Source organism: Dicentrarchus labrax, unplaced genomic scaffold (assembly GCF_905237075.1).
Source record: "Dicentrarchus labrax unplaced genomic scaffold, dlabrax2021, whole genome shotgun sequence".
Lineage (NCBI taxonomy): Eukaryota > Metazoa > Chordata > Actinopteri > Moronidae > Dicentrarchus > Dicentrarchus labrax.
The window spans coordinates 1,336,482-1,356,089 of record NW_026136717.1 but is presented as its reverse complement, the minus strand read 5'-3'; the positions used below and the strand labels follow the sequence as shown (position 1 = coordinate 1,356,089).

The window sequence follows — 19,608 nt, the reverse complement described above, 5'->3', positions numbered from 1 at the left end:
GTAAACAGTAGTGGGAGGAGGACTTAGATCCTTTATTAAAGTAAAGCTATCAGTACCACAATGGAATAATAATACTGCATTCATAGGTTTATGGAAGTAAAAGTATATAAGTATTTAAGGTCAAATGTAGCAAAATATCAGAAGTACAAGTACTGATGGATGTTTTCACGTTATATTGCATACTGTTGTATTAATATGATATACTATAAATATCTAATTTCTCCAGATTCTGCTGGTGTTAAACCAAAGGAAACACAACTATGTTTCTCTTTTGGCCAGAGCCCCACCCCTACTTATGTTAAGTAGACTAAACGTGTCCTGACTCCAGACCCTTTACTTAAAAGAATAGCTCAACATTTCAGATAATACAGCTATTAACCTTCTTTCTCTGACTGAGATGCTCACATTTATCTCAGTCTCATGTCTGTGTATTAAAGCTACAGTAGGTAACTGCTAAATACTTAGTACTACATGAGACAGATAATGTGTGGAAAAATCAGGTTCCTCTGGCTCCTCCTATTGCTACTAATGGCATTCGCAAGAATCCACCATGGTTCCAAAGTTTCATGCCACCAACACAAAGTGCCAGTAAGTTATTTTTTATAAAGTTTATCAACTGCAGTTTTAAGTACAGAGCAGGTGTCAGGACGCTATTAGCCTAGCTTAGACTGGAAGCAGGGGGAAACACCTATCCTGAAAAATACACCTACTAACACCTCTAAAGCTTACTGATGAACAAATTGTATCTCGTTTGTTTAATTAATTCACAAACAGAAATGAAAAGGGACTATTTGTGGTTTTAAAGGGAGTTACGTGTTTGAACTATATCTTTTTGGACTACAGTCGGGTGTGTGATGTGTCCAGCCTCCTAAAGTCTTGTCATCACAGTGAGGGTTCCAGGTTTCATACCTGGTCAGAGCAAAACCTGGGCTCACTGACGTTGTTGTTGTGATATTTAGCAATCCACGCTAGACTGAAACTTTTCTTCATCAAGAAATATTGTTCTGCAGATTAAACTCTTATAGAGGGCAACAAATCCCTTTTTTTTGAGTTAACCAAATGTGTTCACCAGGGTTCCATTCTGTGGCCTATTTTGTTTTTATAAATGACTTAGGTTAGGACTTTCAAGCCAAAAAATACACCTTTAAGCTGATGACACTGTAATTTATACTCATGGTCCCTCCACAACACAGACTTCATTTCAGTCATTACAAACTCTCTGCTTAGTCTAAAATTGGTTTTAAATGCTCAGAAAAAAGTTCATGGTCTTCTCTAAAGCTAGTTCAAGTATGTATTATAAGCCCTACAACCACAAAATTGTGTTTCTGTTTCTGTACAACTTAAACAAACTAGATACAACATGTGAATCAGTGGGCTTGGTAGGACTAATTTTGAACTTTAAGACAGAGCCAGGCTAGCTGTTTCCCCCTGCTTCCAGTCTTTATGCCACGCCACGCTAACTATATCCCGACTCCAGTTCTGTAATTAACACACAGAAATGAAGTTGATATCAATCTGAACCTCTTACTGTCGTAAAGAAAGCATATACAATTTCTCTAAAGGTTTGAACTATTTCTTTAAGGCACAGAAATTGATATCCATTCTCAGCTAACTCTCGGAAAGGAAGTAAATAGAATTTCCAAAAATCCTGGCACACTTCTGTAAAAGGAGGAAAATAATGTGAAAGAAAACACAGACTCATCACTTGTCTTTACTTGAAATACAACAAATGAGGAAGGTTTGTTCATGTTCCCCCATCTGGAGGTCCAAGGCATTACCAATCAAGCCATGATAAAGCAATCACTACAAATCAAGCACAGAGAAAGATTTAATGTACAGAGATAAAGATTTGCATCACTGAGTGCATATTAAAATAAAATTATCTTTGAAGCCTACACATTTCTAGTATCACACTGGCTACTTTTAAACTCTAGCAGTGCATCTTATTTATATTTTGCATGTAACAACGTTAGTCTTTAAAGAAACTAGTTACTACAGCTGTCAGGTTAATGGAGTGGAGTAAAAAGGACAATATTTCTATGAAATGTAAAAGTATAAGATCACACAAAGTTGAATTACTCACATAAAATACTTAAAAACTAGTATACTAAATGTACTTAGTTACTTTTTATCTCTTGGCTTAACTAACCCAAACCCGCATTACTCCTTCAGAACACAGCCATCTCAACCTCTTATTGTGTTAAACGTAAAGTTGTTAATCTTTTCTGAGAACAAAACATCGTCTTATTTTCAATGCCACTGTATACTGATGTACAAACTGTTCTACATGTCATCTGTGAAATGGTTCAGCTTTGAAGAAACATTGTTGAACCGACAGAGAAAGGCTTATCTTACATGACACTCTATGATTGTTTCAAGATTTGCGACAAGAACATTTGTTTTTCACTGAAGTTGGTGCTACTAGGAGATGGGAGCTTATCTATTATTGCCAAAGACAACTAAAGTGCATGCTGCTTTACCCACTAACTCAATGGCTTGTACAGTAATCCGTAAAACATACATTAATATAACACTTAAACCTGTAATACTTACAGGGTTTGCAGCACAATGTGTTAGCATTTTATTCACTTGTATACAAAGTATACAATCATCACATTTTTCAAACAAAGTGCTATAAGTAACCAAAAAAAACTTTCAATAATTCAATTCAGTGTCACATTCAACCACTGATTATATCACCTTTGTTTGTGTGCTATATGGGACTACTGTTTAAGGAAAAAAGACAAACATTTAATTCATAGATAGACTAAGTTTTCAACTAAAGCTCCAATTAAAACTAGAAAATTGCTGCTTTTTCATAATTTTTTGCAAGCTAATTGACACACAAAGATGTTTAGCAGTCATGAAATTTGGCACACATTTAGCACACAATGCTTCCACATCCGGTGAAGAAATACTATGCATAAAATCCAGAGTATCTACTGCACATTTTGTATATTTGTGCATTATTTTATATCAAAGTCTGAAGTAAGCATAGGCATCCAGCACTCTGGAAACCTGGAAACACATCTGACTTCATGGCTGGACATACTTTCCCTGATTAGTAGGATCTGGGGGCACTACTGGGCTCTCTAACCAATCTTTAAAGTTGTTTAACCTTTTTTTTTTTTTAATCTAAGCCTTCTTTTTTGTTTTGCTCATCATCAAATACATCCTCTGTGTTAGTATCCCTGACTTGTACATGCTGGTGATGCGTGCCCATATGTCGTGTGATAAACCCATTCTAAATGATACTTTATTAGACAGTGGTGCCAGGCTTTAGAAGTTATTACTAATGGTTTGCTTCATGGTTAAAGCAACATTTATAAAGCAGTAATAAACCATTTGTACAAAGGACTTTTGGATTATTAGGTTGTGAAATGCCCTCTTGGCTGGTGTATATCCAAATAATCTAAATATTTTTACCTGGTGGGGACCTCTATTGAGCATGTGAATTAGGAGTTAGTTGTGGTAAAGGATGGGGTAACATAGGGTCTTTTTTGAGTGATTTGAATTGGTTTCCCATTTCCTACCAACTTTCTCTGAATCAAAATTCTTTTGATGGAGGCTAACCTTGACATAGTACCTGTTTTTAACCCCAACCACTGTATTTCCACACTAACCAAGTAGCTTCCGCACCTAAAGCTAACTCTAGCCACAGAGATGGCAGATCAGGAAACGTCAGATGGATAATCTTTGTTACAGTGATTTGTAACAGTTTCAGTGGGTAATGACAAATGCTGTCAACCTGCCAGTGGGGTCTCAATATCAGAAGACACTACTCTGGAGAAATGACTTATTTTGCTTTTGTTTGTTTTGTTTGGAAGACTTGTTGACTTGTCTTCCCCGAAGGAAAAGGGAAACTCATGACCCTCTATCTCCGCAAAGACACATTTAAACATCTCTGCAGAGCTAAGCGGAGCAGAGCTCCACCACCTTTGACATAAAAATGTAAAACCCAGTACCTAAAATCCTTAAGAGTGTAAGTCTGAAAAGAGACCATGGCCAAGCACATTTTCTTTTTTAACAGCCCAGAGAAGTGTGTCCCAGTCCTCACTTTCTAAGAAGCCATCAAAGCTTAAAAATCTGCTAATAAACTGAGTTTAAAAATCTTCAGTCCCTTTCTAGAAAGTACATGGTAAGTGTGCTAAAGAGTGCAAATACTAAATATATGCAAGAAGATGGTATACTGTACACTAAATGGGTTTTCACAATGTACTTTTTACTGAGCTATAAAGCATCAATAAATTATTTATTAATTAACAAAGTTACAATGTATAAACCCTTTACAATGTAGGATTTTAAAGTAAAAAATGGTATTCAAAAGATTTAATCCATGATCTTTCTTGGCCTATGTTTATCCGTCAAGCAACAGCTTTTTTACTGAATCTATAAGTGACATTATAAATAAGCATCCTGTATGTGAAAGTGGTACTGAAAAATGCACATCCAAGGACTCTCGCCCCTTTTTGCTCTATGTTCCAGTTGAGCAAGCCTTGATTAGAACCCTGGTCAACTTTCACCTTCCCTGTGCTTAGATATGCTATGTGCTAAGCTTGTCTATGTTGGAAAGACAACCACATTTTGAAAGATGGTTAAAAGATAAAAGAGACATGTATATAATCACATCAGGTTAACTAGTTAATGTTAGAAAAACGCAAGCTAAAAAGTTAGCTAGTCTACATCTATCGTCAGCTATCTAATTATCTGGAAACGTATTAGCTAGATAAGAATTGATGTAGATTAGCTCGCTCATTAGTTAATCTTAGCTTTCTTAAAATGTGACTATATAATCTTTGTCACTGATGTCACTATATTTGAACCATCTTCAAAATTTGGTATCTTAAATAAAGGAAAAGAGAAAGTTGGCCGAGGTTCCGAAAGGGGCAGGAATTAAGAAGGGTCAGTCAAAATCTGGGGGTTAAGTGCCTCAGGCTAAGTAAAAATAATCACAACAATATTGTAGGAAACTAGCAAGCGTTAGATCTAATGATCTCTTCTTTTTCATACAGTATGTAGAAGTATTTTTGATCAAATTTTAAATTATCACTGAAATTCATCAAACCACATTTGTTGGATTGATCTCAATCTGCAGAACTCAGTGACTCAGTTTTTTCTTCACCTTTGGCACTGGTGTTAGATGGAATTCTGACCAGCTGAAAGCATGTACATTAAGGACTTGGATATGTAATGAACAATTTTGATTATTATCAAGGCAAAGAAATACAGAATGAAACCAGATTCATTTGCATTCCAATGCCAAATAGTTTGGAATGACCAAACGTTCCTGATCCGTCATAATGAAAACATCCAAAAGATGTCAAGTGATGATGACTGGATTAAGTTTATAGAATTTTTTACTCATAAAACTTCTCTTAATCCAATACAGTCTGGTAATACATGTAAGTTAATAGAGTTAGAGGCCAAACTGTTAGACTGATGGTACCAGAGGAATAATTGTTCATCTTTACACACAAATAAACCATTTCATCAATATTCAAACAATGCAATCATCCCTTTTTTGTGTCTTTTGTGTGCATGTGGTGGCCAAACAAGTTTTGAAAGTTAAAACTCAGTTAATGAGGCATGTTAAAGCAAAAAGTGTGTTTTTGATGGAACTTAAAATAGTAGCTTAAATAAACTGAAACTGAACAGGTCAATGTATTAATGTCACCATGACCCAAGCAACTCCATGGGTAAAAAGAAGTTTGTTGATACAAAAAAAACTCCAGTATTACGGGTCAAAACTGAACCGTAAGGCCTCAGTATGCTTTAAACAAAGTACTTTTCTAGAACACCCTTCTGATAATGTGATTGTGACTGATGTGAAACGATATCCCCATTTGTGTGCTTCATCACAACCAGACTACAAAGACATGCAAAAGACACAGAACTCTTGAAAAGAGATCTAAGAGGCAGTGGATTGATTCCAAGAGGATGTGTGGCCATTCGTAACATGTATAAACACAGCACAACTTTCTTAATTTGAAGCATACCGAGGCCTTCAGATAGATGAAGCACTAACAAGTTTTACAATGGATTGTTGATTTGTAGATGGGAAAGAAATCCATGAATAAATGATCCCTAAAAGTCCCAAAGAAAGGGAAGAGCTCAAGGAAGCATAGCATAGGGCTAAAAGTGAAGTGAAGTGGCAGCAGGGCACATTGAGTGAACATTGAAAATAGAAAGTTCTATTATTTTTTTAAAGTGAGGTGATCAATGATGGGTTGACAGGTTTTAAGAGATAAATCCACGACTGTCCACTATTTGTTTCCTAAGAATGAGGCTATCATAAGTTTTTGGCCATTCAAGTGTTAACATTAAGTCTGGCATCCCACAAGCTCCAGTGACTTTACAGTGCGACGTACAGTATTTACATGAATTACATATTATTATGACACGACAACAAAAAATAAGTTAATGAAGATATCCCTACTTGCTTTGTTAAAACTAAGGTTACGGTCATGTTAAACGTAACAGAGGGTGTATTTGATTGTGAGGAAAATATCCAGCTAATTGTACGTAGTATGTCACAAAGATTATTCAGCTGTGCGTGGGGGCAGGGGGTGGTGGAAAGGGGCTGCATATGTACATTTCTTCATCACTGGATAAAGGCTTTTAAAATCTTTATCTTCCAAGACATCAACGTCATACAGAAGGCAGTGACGCACATGGGTTTCAATGATTGTTGGTAGTTGTTTTCTTGAAAGCACAAGAAAACCATGTTCTCAAAACGAACAAGCTTTTTTTATGTGATCACAAAATCATCAAAACTGACTTCTCATGATCATTACACAAAAATGGGCAAAGTTCATGTGTGGTAATTCAGCTATAATTAAGCACCTCCAGATCTGAAGTCATGGCACTCTACTAGAAAATGGTGGATTGCCAACTCTGAGTTTGGAGTGATTAGCTGCCAACAAGAAACCTGAGTTCAAGTATCTTGGGGTCTTGTTTACGAGGATAAGATTGAACGCGGGATCGACAAGTAGACTGGTGCTGTGCCAGCAGTCAGGTGCATGCTTTACCAAGCTGTCTTGGCGAAGAGGGACCTGAGCCTGATTTACTGGATTTACCGGTCGATTACGTTCCAGCCTTCCTCTACTACCATGATGGTCCCTGTTCACTTTGGTTTGAAAGAAAGTAACTGCCACAAGTGAGGATAAGATGGAACGTGAGATCGACAGACAAATGAGTGCGGCACCAACTGTAAAATGGACATGTGCCAGACTGTCATGGTCGAGTCAAAGCTCTGAATTTACCAGTTGATCTACTTTCCAACCCTAAATGATTGGTAATGACGAAAATAATGAGATTGTGGAACCTACAAGTGTCAAAGACTGGAACCACTGCTCCTTCCCATCATAAGGAACCAGTTGAGATGGTTTGGGCATCTGATCAGGATGCCTTCTGGACACCTCCCTTCAGAGGGTTTCCGAGCTGGTCCAACTGGGAGGGTAGACACAGAACATGCTGACGTGAATACATATCCCAACAAACTGGGGCATATCTTGGGATCCCCCCAAGGACTACCTGGAGGATGTGGCTAACAAGAAGTGCGCATGGTCTACCCTGCTTAGCCTGCTACCATTGCGGATGGTATGATACGGATGGTATGATGCAGAGCTATGATCAGCCAACACAAGGGGACTATACTGTAAAGCAACTGTTTCCTGCCACTGTCAAATCTTTTTCAATAGTAATACTATTATTATTATTACAGTAGCAAATGTTTAATGAAACTAGTCCACTTATTCACTTCCAAAGGCACACTATGAAACTTTTTCAAATATTATAGGGCTATTACACAGACTTTTACTGGAGCTATAGTTGACTTAAGGTAAACTGCCCCAGGGCCCCGGACCCCAATGGATCCCTAAAAGCCTCAGATTCATGGCTATACATTTGTGATCATTTGAGTAATTACAATGGGAATACCAGAATATGAGCTACATTATCAGCACACTATCAGCTGACATTATAAAGTGGGTCCTGGTTTACTACCTAATCTTGAAGCCCTGTCTGGAAGTGGTTGTTTCAGACCATCATTATTTCAGCTGATATTGTGAAGCCCAAGATTAAACTTCAATCAAATTACCACACACCAGTATAAGAATACTATTATACAATGCGCAGTAAGCTCATGCTCATTTTAAATTAAATTAAATGGTGTCCCACCTTATGTTAGCTGATTATACATGATTATCATGTCAGAATCATGAGAACACAGTTTGGGTTATGTTATCACAAAATAAAGATTCTGTGCCAAGATAAAACGATTTTATAAAAAGATCTTTATAAATAGATCACAAAAAATATTCTGTGATCATGAGGAAACGTAAAAATAAATACTCCCATGGCCTTCCAACCTTCCATATCTTCACTCGTGGCAGCAAATAATTGGGCGTCAGTTTAGATGAGTGGTGACTTTCTTTGGTTACAAACAATAGGGTAAAAAGATAGTTGTCTTCTTATTTTGTTATACTCCCTGCAATATGTTGAGGATTATGGCAACTCTAATAGGTCTTTCCAAAAATATTAATAATTTTAAAAACTGTCTGGTCTGTTTAATCATTTATTTCCTTTTTGTAAAACTTTTTAAAGATTTGACTCATCATTTATACTTCTTCAGCAAATAGGCCCAGTCATCCTCACACCTATAAAATTGCATACAAGAAGAAGAATGTGGTCAAAGTCAAAATAAAAGCTGGTCAAGGCAACGGGAAGGTAAAATAGTTCTATTTATGTGTTTTTTCCAAAAAGATATTCCTGTCTGGCTCAGACAAATTGTCCTGCATCACACCCTCTATATGGGCATTTAAAGGGAGATTTAGGGAGTGTGTGGGCTGTGCTATGGATGCGAAAGGGGCAGTTAATCATGAGAGAAATGTTACATTTTGGGCCTGCCTCTAGCAGAAATCACATATGTAGGTGATAATGTAGGTGTCCTAGAAAAGAGTGGAGAGGTAGGTGGAGGCCAGTGAATGTGAAGTAGAGTGTCATTTCCTCCACCAAGTTCATTATTTTGTATATGGCTACACATCAGTGTCTGGTATTGTGCTTATACCATGGCCACTTACCGAAGGAACACATCTGCGGCAATGCTAGCTGCTTTGTAAGGCTAGGCACAGCAATGCTTTGAACTGAATGTTAATGTCAGCATGTTAACATACTCACAAAAAAAGGATAATGTTTGCCATCTTTGTTTAGTATGTTAGCATGCTAACATTTGCTAATTAGCAGTAAGCAGAAATTACAGCTAAGGCTGATAGGAATGTCAATAGTTTTGCAGGTATTTGGTCATATAACAAAGTGTGAGACAAACTGAAATGTTGACCATCAAAATTTTTACAATTAATCCTGAGGATGAATATGTTCAAATTTACAGACTAAATTGTGGGCCAATCCAGAAGTGTAATTCCAATCCACTAGATAAGTAAAAACCTAAGCTAGGCCTACAGGTGGCACATGAAAGTCTTTAGGATTAATCCTGTGGTGACCATGTCTGTACTAAATTCCATGAAAATCCAATAGTTAAGGTATTTCAGTCTGAGCTCGTGCCAACTGACATTGCCATTCATGTAACTCATAGACTACATAGGAAACAAACTGAGCCGAAGGAACATGTTTGAGGTGTCCTGATTTTAATGGACAAGTGTCAGTCATGCAGAATCCAGTAGGTACTGTCCTTGGCCATGGTATAACCCACAATATTGTATACATGTCTAGACAAAACACTAGAGATTAGTGCATTAATGACTGAACCTTATCTGAACACTGGTCTTGTTTTGTGACAGGGAACACGATTTAAAAGGTTTTTGTCCGCTAATATTAGTGATGGTTAAAACGTGTACCTCTGTTAATTCTAACAAAGTTACTTTCATTCTACTCCTTCTCCCTGCGTTAGCTGAAGCCAGTAGTAAACTGCACAGTAGTCATTTTAACATTTTCAAGCATTAGCATTTTGTTTGGCATTATGCTAGCGATCTACAAAAGTAAGCATAGGTTTCACTTACAGCTTCAGAAGTTAATCATTTCTGTTAAAATTTTATTGCAGCATTTAAGTGAAAATATTAAATTAGTAACATATATATACAGTCAAAGATTTGAAACAAAAAAGACAAAAGCTAAGACATAAGCTTGACCATAACGAAGGATAAATTGTCAGCCATTTTGTGACTGAGCATGTTCATTTCACTAGCAGGCTTTGTTTGTTGTTTCTGTAGAGATTTGTTGTTGATGTTCCTAAGGTAGTACTAGTTAATAGAAGCACCCATCAACATTAGAGTGATGGGATCTGTAAATTACCCCTATTTGATCCTGAACTATTCCTTTTCATTCTAACGTAGACACAACCTGTCTGTGTAGTTTTAATAAAGTGCCTTCAGAGTTGTGCAGATTTAGTAACCCAACTCAGCTTGTGTACATATTTAGAAGGTTCATATTTACAGAAAGAACAGAGATGAAAGGTTTGAGATGTCCTAAGGGTATTTAAATCTTTTCTTCAAAGAATAGCATTTGCATGTTGTTTTAGGTTTTAGGTTACATCACTGCTACCGGTGTGAGAAAGCTCCCCCCAAGTTCATCACTCCTATTACACCCTTCCATGTCATACAAAATACAGAAGGTGGACATAAATCACAAACACTTGTAATCATTGTGATAAAACCTAAATTCAAGCCAAGCTAATAAGGTGATAATTCAACTCTATGGTCACTTTTGAGGATATAGTTTGTAGTGTTTATTTTTTATTTTCTGGCTAAAATTTGCAGGACTCTGGATTCACTTGCTGTGGCTTTCAGACAAAGGTCAAATTCTGACCCACAAATTTGCACCATTGATCAGTTGTGAACCATCTTGAATGTGCTGACTGGCAATTGAACCCCTTTTGGATTGGGTCTCTTTTTAAATTTAATTTGTGAACATTTGGGTTTGGTTATGTTTTGTCCGCTATGGATGAGGTCCAAAACTTCTGGATTTATGTATACTGGGGGCAATTAATATTAATATTACGTCTTAAAATGACAGCATTAGAAATGGTACTTAAAATGACAGTAAAGTTGACACCAATTGAATATTAGAAACTTTAGAAATGTACTATTTATCAACTATTGCAGCTGATTACATGATGTGTTCATGATTTTATATCCACGCCCTATATTTGTTTGTGTATTGTTAAATCTAACTTACTGCATTCGTATGTTATCTAAGTTGTTTTGTTTTGTAGAAACGACATTTTGTTTGCTTGATTTCTATCTCCTCAATACAGAGGGTTGTGTTTTTCTGCTAAGTGTAAATGAGTTGTGTCCATTCCTTGTTGTTTAGACCCTTGTCTTCTATCCATTCTGGCTCCTTCATCTTCTAACCCTTTCCATCCACCTTCTGTAACTAGATGACATCTGACTCCACCACGCATTGCTCGGTGTACTCCTTCACTAGCTCCAGGCTCAAGTTGTTGTGGCAGAATTCTGCCATGGGCTTCCAGAGTGGTGGGTCCAGGAACATCTGGCACATCACGTGACCATTCAGGGTGGCAGTGTGGCGCTGCAGGTGGCACAAGAACTGCTGCCGAGCCAGGTCCAGGTCTTTACCGAACATGTCAATGTTCAGATAATACCTACAGACAAATATTGTACCAGTTGAAGGAAAATGATACGATAAGTATTAGTGCATCTTAAATAAATAAGTTACATTTATTAGATACTACACATAATGATGTGTAGTATCTAATAAATTCAAAACTTGGGGGCCCCCCAGGGGTACAATCAAATGATGCTATGGTACACAACAGTGCACACCACTACATTGTTGTACAGTTCCTTATGGACAATAGTTGTCCCTGACTTCACTTGCAATATTTGCTTAGAATTAAATAAAGTAAGTAAAAAAGTAAAAAAGTTACCAGTCGTCTCCAATGGGCACCCTGAAAGGGAAGGTACAGAGGCTGGCCACAGTCGGGTTGAACACATCATCCACCATCCAGTCAATGTCCTTCTTCAATAGGATGGCCATGTTGCTGGGCAAAGGCTTGAATGGCTGCCAGTCTTGAATGATGGTGGCATTAGGAAGGACTCCTTGCATCAGGTCAGTGGTCAGATACAGCCGGTGGATGGCTGTATGGTCAAGACGCACTGGAGGAGGGATGGAGGAGGAGGTAGACAAAGAGGATTGGATGTCTCCACCCAGACCAAGTTCAGACAGACGGAGCTTGAGGTCTTCAGCTCTGAAGCGCACCAGCAGAATACCCTGTAGAAAAGAATGGCAATGCATGAACCAATAACAACAGCCATTAAGCAAAACAAAGAAAGAACATTTTGTCTGCTTTTCCTGCTGGTACCTGCTTGGTTATTATGCGATACTTCTGGAAATCCTTGGGTCCAAGCTGATCATCACGGGTCAAGCGGGTTACTTTGACCTCTGGATGCTTGGATTTGACCAGCTCAGAGCAAAAGCGCAGCAAAACTCCTGCCACACCCTTGCCCCTTTCCTGAGGGGCGACACGAAGACCTTCCACGAGCATGGTCTCCCCATCGTCAATCACACACACCGACTCCAGAGCAATCTGCCGAGCATCACAGAGGGAGAAGGAAGACCAAAACAATTACAAATGATCACATCGACATAGTTGATTTTAGAACTGCACACCATTCCTGAAGCGGGTGCGAAGCAGTATTTCTATTCCTATTTATTAAAATTCCTAGTTCGCTGTTTTAGAGAAGGACTTTGCCTTTAATTGATAGTGACAACTGAAGAGTGATATGTTAGTGACATGTTAGCATGGCACAAGAGTTTGAGTTGGGAGGACATACCTTGCCTCTACTAAATAAAGTGGGACACAACTCCCAGTTGTCTTATTTAAATGTTATGTGTTCTTAGCTAGCATGGTAATGCTAGCCACAGGTACACTTACATTAGTTTTGTTTAGAGTTGGAGGGTGTGTAAGCTCACTTCTGAGGACTTCTGAAGCTGAGGTTGGGCTGAGTAATTAAAATAAAGTAACAAGTAACACTTCATTATTTTTGCTTCTAAGTAATTCAATGCAATTCATTTTTCAACACTGGTCTACATTCACAGATGTGCCCTCATCTGCAGATGGTGCATACAGTACATGTTTACTAAGACCCACACAGAGACAAAACTTATGTCATACTGATGATTAAAACTAAGTATAATTTGAGCTTTATCCGCCCTGGGGTGAACCGTGAGCAAAGAATACCTCCTAGAAAGGTCTGTTTGCCATAAAAGTCTAAGTACTAATACTGAATATGTTAAAAAGTGCATACTCTTTACAAGCATGTTCAAATTTGTATGGACAAACTTCTGCAATACGCACCTTCTGCAGGATTGCAAAAAACAAATAAGAAGCACAATGCACTCATTCAGGTCCCATTAATGCATGTTACTAACTTCACTTCTTCCCCGGAGTTCTTGTGCTTTCTCGTTTCGCAGGTTCTTATCGATCCTGGTGGAGCCTCCTGCCATGGTCCTGCCAGATTGCCATTACCAATACTGTTGTTGCTGTGCACCTCTCTCTCTCTCTCTCTCTCTCTCTCTCTCTCTCTCTCTCTCTCTCTCTCTCTCTCTCTCTCTCCCCAACTGGTCCTAGGTTTTCCTTGCCCTTGTCACCAAGTGCTTGCTCATGGTGGTACTGTTGGGTCTCTGTAAATAATGTTTTAAAGAGTTCGGTCTAGACCTGCTCTATTTGAAAAGTGTCCTGAGACGCTATACAAGTAAAATTGAATTGAATTGAATTTAATTGAATTGATACCCGACTTCCTCGTAGACTTAATAGACTTCTGTATTTTCTTAACTTTACTTAACTAACATAATTGTAAAATATTTTTGCACTGTTCACTGAACTTACCACTTTTCCCTGTTTGCGGGCCAATATGACTGTGCGGTTAGTCTCCTGCAGCCAGCTGGTGTATCTAGTGGGCAGGTAGTCAAGGCCTCCATAGATGTCCTGGCTCATAGCCATGATCTCATCAAAGTCCTCCTCAGTGGCCACAGAAAACTGAAGGCCTGCCTGGGACAGGGCCTCTGGAAGCTGGGGCATAGTCAGGCTGGTATCAATCTTCATCTTGAAACAACTGATGAGATAAAAAGTAAAGGAGACATTATTGTATTTATTCACTGTCTCAGAGCAGTCAAAAATGGCCTATCAAAAGTCGTACCCAACTGGTTCTACTTTAAAGCACAGGAGTACAAACATTTTACCATGTTCTTAAACCAAGATTTAGGAGAGCTCAAGAGCTGTCCTAACCCTACAGGTAGAACAGAATGTGTGGTGCAGAAATACACAATGTACATATTTTGATTAAAAGATAAGTCTACTTGGATAACAGCTGTTTGTGACTGATTTTTTTCATGATGTAATCAATCTGAGAACAGACAACATCCCAATACACACAAAATTTGCATCTTGGTGCTTGATTATACCACATGCAATATTTATCTGCCACTGATACCGACAGGAGTGATATAATGGAAAAAATAATGGCTCTAGGCACAAAGGAAAATATATTCCAAGTCCATCAATATCACAGTATTGTAACTGAATGTATTATCCAAGCATGAAACATATTGTGAGCAGAGAATCAGCAGTGGTAAAGCATAACCACAATTTTAATTTTAGGGAAAGCATGTCCCCATTTAGCATATGGGGACATCTTAAAGAGTAACCTGGCTAATAATTCTACTTTTGCATCCCACTGTGCAAATGTGAGCCCAAACAGCCCTCACAACTCAGTTCTGCATCCATCATCATGAGCAACTATTGAGCACATTGTTGCATATGTTACAGTGCTCAACCTATGCCAAGACATACCATATTAGACTCTATAGCCTAAAAGGCTATTAATGGCCAATCACTGCTCCCATGCGATTCCCACACCACAAAAGTGGCAGCAACATCACACTCATCATGGTAACCTTTACCAAGGGTTCCCAATTTTTTTTATGTCAAGGCCACCACATAAGATGCCCAATAGTCCACAGACCAATTTCAGAGGATTTGTCTTAAGGAATCCCATCTTTAGGTTTTTTTTAAGTCTTCAATAAATCAAGCAATGAAAACAGGCAACCCCATTTCATTCTGTGCTGTGCTAACTTAAAAAAAAAAAAGTGATACAAGTGAAAATATTATATTTTTCCTTTTACTAGGGACCCCCTACAACCCACTCAAGGACCCCAGTTTTTAAAACCACTCACCTACACTATCAGCAGTGTATTAGAGGCTTAACTAACCCTAACCTTTCAAATGGATTGAAGTAAAGTACATGAAGTAGCCAGGATTAAGACAGGATCAAGCCTTGGGAGTGGATAAGCAGTTGGGAGGAACCTGTATTTGATAGCAATTTCACCTTGGGGTAATAATGTGTGACTATTTATGTAACATAGATTTAAAAAATAGGCCTTAATTCAAAAACTACAAAATACAGGCTTGGGTCATTACAGAAACCTAAGCATTAACTTATCAAGTCAAAAAGCATTGCCAGTTGTACTTCTACCTTCCCAGGTTTTAAGGTTTGTAATAGTAAACATTTACTTGGAACTGAAATAGGAGTTAAAGGATGAGATTGGTTCTGGAATGAATAACCAGGAGGACAGAAAGAGAAAAACACCACAGACAAAACATCACCATAAACTCAACTGCTGACTACCACACTTTGAATCAGCAGAAACACAATCATGGTTTCTCCAAACAAAGATGACTGCCAGGAGAGATAAGGTAGGTAGCTGATTAGATTAAAGAATAGGCAAGAAGTAAAGGAGTGAAGAGATGTATGCAGGGGAGGTGGATTAATAGATAAGAGGAACAAAAAAAGCACAAGACAAACAAAAGGATGAGATAGGTGGAAAAGAATGGAAGGCAAAAACTAACAGAAAGATGGGATGAAACAGATAAATTACACAGGAATTGGAGAACTGGAACCTATCATGATACCTATGTCTCTTCCCATGAATCCTGTAAATCCATTATCTCGGCCCTCTAATCCATATAGTAATACCCTCTGATACCCACTCCACATTGTAAACATGGTATTTCTCCATAGATTGGCCAAAGGATTCACAGAATTTCATAGACAAGATAGGAGCAGAATAGTTTCCTCAAACAGTTACACCTTAAAAGCCTGCTGTATTGCCCATAATACTGTTACTTCATCAGACAGATATTACTTGTGTGTTAGGTACTCGGATTGGGGGGAGGGTCACTGGAGTGGGTACACAAATTTCTGGTGTCCATGTGTTGTGGGCGCTAACAAATTGAATATTGGACAATATTGGACAAAATCACCAACATCAATCCTCAGAGAATACAGGTACCAAGTTTTAGGGCTCTGCACTTGGAAAAACAAAAACAGAATGCTCACTGTTTTTTTTTTTTGCATTTAATTAAGTTGCTAAGCAATGCATTAACACATGTGTACAATGTGATTAAATTAAATAAAACAAGCTTGTGCAAAAAGAGAACATGCAACATAATATAAGAAGCCATACAAAAGAGAAGCGGTACAATATGATAAGATACAACAAAATATGAAAACACAGAATAACATATAGGTAGGGCTCAATAGTTTTGGAATATTGACCAAATTGTGTTGATAGTTTCAAAAGCTGTCAAGTATTGAAAGTTGCCCCCATTGATCGAACATGTTGAATAAAAATACATTATTAATGTGATTCCGTATTTCATGTAGGCAAAATTCTTAACATCTATTTGTGTTAAAGGCATACTATGCAGGATTTTTCTGTTGCTGTTTGTAAACACACCATTCAAAGTTGGCCAATCCTCCGCAGCGAAGAACAAGGTAGACAGTGAATGAGAGTTAAGGCACACTGTTTACGAGAACAAAGTAGTGAATCAAAGAAATAAATGTTATTTTTGGATTGTTTCACAGTGATTACATTCTAAAGCACCTCTAGACAATCCTGCAGAAGGCGCACATTGCTGCATCTAGTGCCTGTCTGCTGGGTGGGGCTGAGTTACACCCAGCAGAGACACTGCAGATACAGACACTAGCAGGTCATAAGTGATGATTGAGAGGGATAATGTTTTTGTATGAGTCTATGCATTGTCTTTCAATAAAAAAAAACATGGGGAAAGGGGTAAATTTTTTTAATCAGTTATCCCTTTTTTTTTCATGTTTTCGCTAAGTTTGGAATTCTGAATTGCCTATGCACAGCAGTCGTCACTGCTAACTCTACTGTTGGCTGGGGAAGATGACCCACAGAATAATGCGAGGGAGATTCACTTCATGTTATCCCCAATGTGCTGACCAGTAGGAATGCAGTGCTATTGCAGTAACATGGACATTTGTGATCATAGCATATCGTGTTCAATGGAACTACCACAAATCAAACTACATGTCCTTAACACGTCAGCAGATGGTAACTTTACCCTTATGCCAGCCAAAAGTTTTGCATTGGCACTGATGACAAACAATTTCAAATGATACACAGCCCTAGTTATGAGAGGCACTGAGGTGCTGTCAATACAAGTTTAATGACCACAAGACTCTTTGTAGTGGAACTCCAAAACAGAGTTTAGTAAGCCAGAACCAAAGACAGATCTTGGCTACTGAAGCGATACAATTGAATGTCCATAACTGAGGCTTCTGAGACAGGGACTTCTAGTGCTGCTATCCTAATTAAAATGACACACTACAGGAGGAGAGGCTAAGGTGTCACAGACGATGCTGGCAGGGAAAGAAAACCATTCTACTATCCAACTATTGATCTATAACCTGCCTCTGCATAGAATTGTTTGTTATTACAGCCACCAAACTGAATGGACATACAGTACACATGAAGGAGCTCAAAGGGGGGCATGAAACAATAATGGGAACTCAAAGCAATTAACAGTAGTCACTGAAGATTGTAAGACCGAGGACACCAGTTGGAGTACTGTTTGTCCAATTGTGGGTGGATGGACGGTTGCAAAGAGACAGGGGATTACTGGGACTGAAAGGGATGAACGAACAGCCACACAGACACAGGGCAGCTTTATACTTAAGGATTTAAAAATCCCATGAATCAAGGAAGACAAAGAGAAAGAGGAGGACTGTATGAAGTGCCACATCAACAGAAAAAACTAGCTCCAAGCCATCAACATATATAACTTAGCAGTCATCACATTACCATCTGTATGGTAAGGTAGCCAGAGTCCCATCAAAGCAAGGAAGAAAGATTCCACCTGAAGTCCAGGACCCAGACAGCAACCCCAGGAAAGAGTAGGTACAGGTCAAAGTGTCCTGAGCCAGTCTCCTTGGCTCAGGACAAGTGTCCTGGGCCGAATACGAACCACATATGAGTACATCCATATGGTGTCTTCCAAGGATGAACTGTTATCCCAGAGTGCAAAAGGAATGGGGTATGCCAGATAGGCTCAAGGATAGTACCAAGTCACTAAAAAATTAAAGAACAAGAGCAGGCACTCAACACCAGATCACCAGGAACAGGATACAGCAACACGGCAGGACCCAAGGTGCAGACTGCATAGATGACTCAGCATACAGTGGTATGACCAAGTTCGAAAAATCATGTCAAGGAATATTTGTGCTATAGTAAAGGAATAAGCGTCCAGTCTTCTCCCCAAAATACAAATAGTAAACACAAGTAAGTGTTTGAGAATGCAAGAGCAATAACAAGTGACAACGTCAAAAAGAAAGAATGAGTGGTAGGAGAAATACCAGGGACTAATAGAGAAACTATAGAAAATATGCAGAAAGTGGCCCCAGTGCTGGCAGGAACACTTAGGGCTGTTACTCCCAAGCAAGTACAATGGATCTAGCAGATGCCAAGAACCATGTGAAGAATCTACAGAGAACTGAAAAGATATTGTACAGAATCTTCACATGCTAATCTTCTTTTGAGAATCCAAGCTTGGGTGGGACACCAGCCTATGTAAGATTGCAATAGTTCCAAAAACATTAATGAGGAGCCTGGGGCCCTTTCACAGTTCGAATGACCATGGCCCGTCATGCCACGGGAGGATAAATTCTTTGACCAGTTCAGCAAATTATGTTTCAGGCCTTGAGTAAAGTAGTTACATCATTGTACCAATAGAGTGCTGCAGGGATGACATATTTTTGTAGGCCAACCTGAAAGTTAGCATCGTCCAGGTTCTTTTGTCAAAAAGCCAATGGGATTTTTCCATTGGATTTTGGATTACTGCAGAAAATAACCTCTAAACAAAAGTTAATATCACTTAGATAGTTTTCATAAAAGAACACAATTTTTATGAATTCTGAAGCATAAATGTGAAGTTAAAAGGTAATATCAGGCTAAAAATGAACTACACCATGGTCGCATGACTTCAAAGTCACCACCACTACAACTTGTAATTAAATCTTGAAATTAAAATGTACAATTTTGAGTTAGAATAGTTTGCAAGTACAAAGGCGGACTAGTGAATAGATCAGCGTCTAAGGCAACCTTTTTACTGGCGTATTTTATGTCATAGAGCAAAACATGAAAATCTCTTTGGCTTGTGTTAACCACAGACCTTATTTCAGCCATCTAACTAAAAACCCATTCACTTTGAGACACAGGAACCGGAAGTGCTAAAATGCTCAACTAATTTCCGTATTTTTTTAAATTATTTTC

The 19,608-nt window shown here is 38.3% G+C and overlaps 1 protein-coding gene and 1 long non-coding RNA gene across 5 annotated transcripts in view; both read right to left on the bottom strand.

Annotated features, from left to right (window-relative positions):
- The window catches only part of LOC127349486 (uncharacterized), a 228,663-nt gene that overhangs the window by 120,790 nt on the left and 88,265 nt on the right, over window positions 1–19,608 (bottom strand). The gene's annotated exons all lie outside the window — the stretch shown is intronic.
- Window positions 1,696–19,608, bottom strand: part of nat16 (N-acetyltransferase 16) — a 40,537-nt gene continuing 22,624 nt past the window's right edge. For 2 of the 3 annotated variants that reach the window (XM_051375239.1, XM_051375240.1), the window contains 4 exons: window positions 13,865–14,090; window positions 12,338–12,562; window positions 11,903–12,246; window positions 1,696–11,617 (listed from right to left, as the gene is read on the bottom strand). In XM_051375239.1, the coding sequence (XP_051231199.1) occupies window positions 11,389–11,617; window positions 11,903–12,246; window positions 12,338–12,562; window positions 13,865–14,090 (1,024 nt within the window). In that variant the 3' untranslated portion in view covers window positions 1,696–11,388. The remainder of the gene's footprint in view (window positions 11,618–11,902; window positions 12,247–12,337; window positions 12,563–13,864; window positions 14,091–19,608) is intronic. The other variant, XR_007880296.1, reaches the window with a different exon arrangement.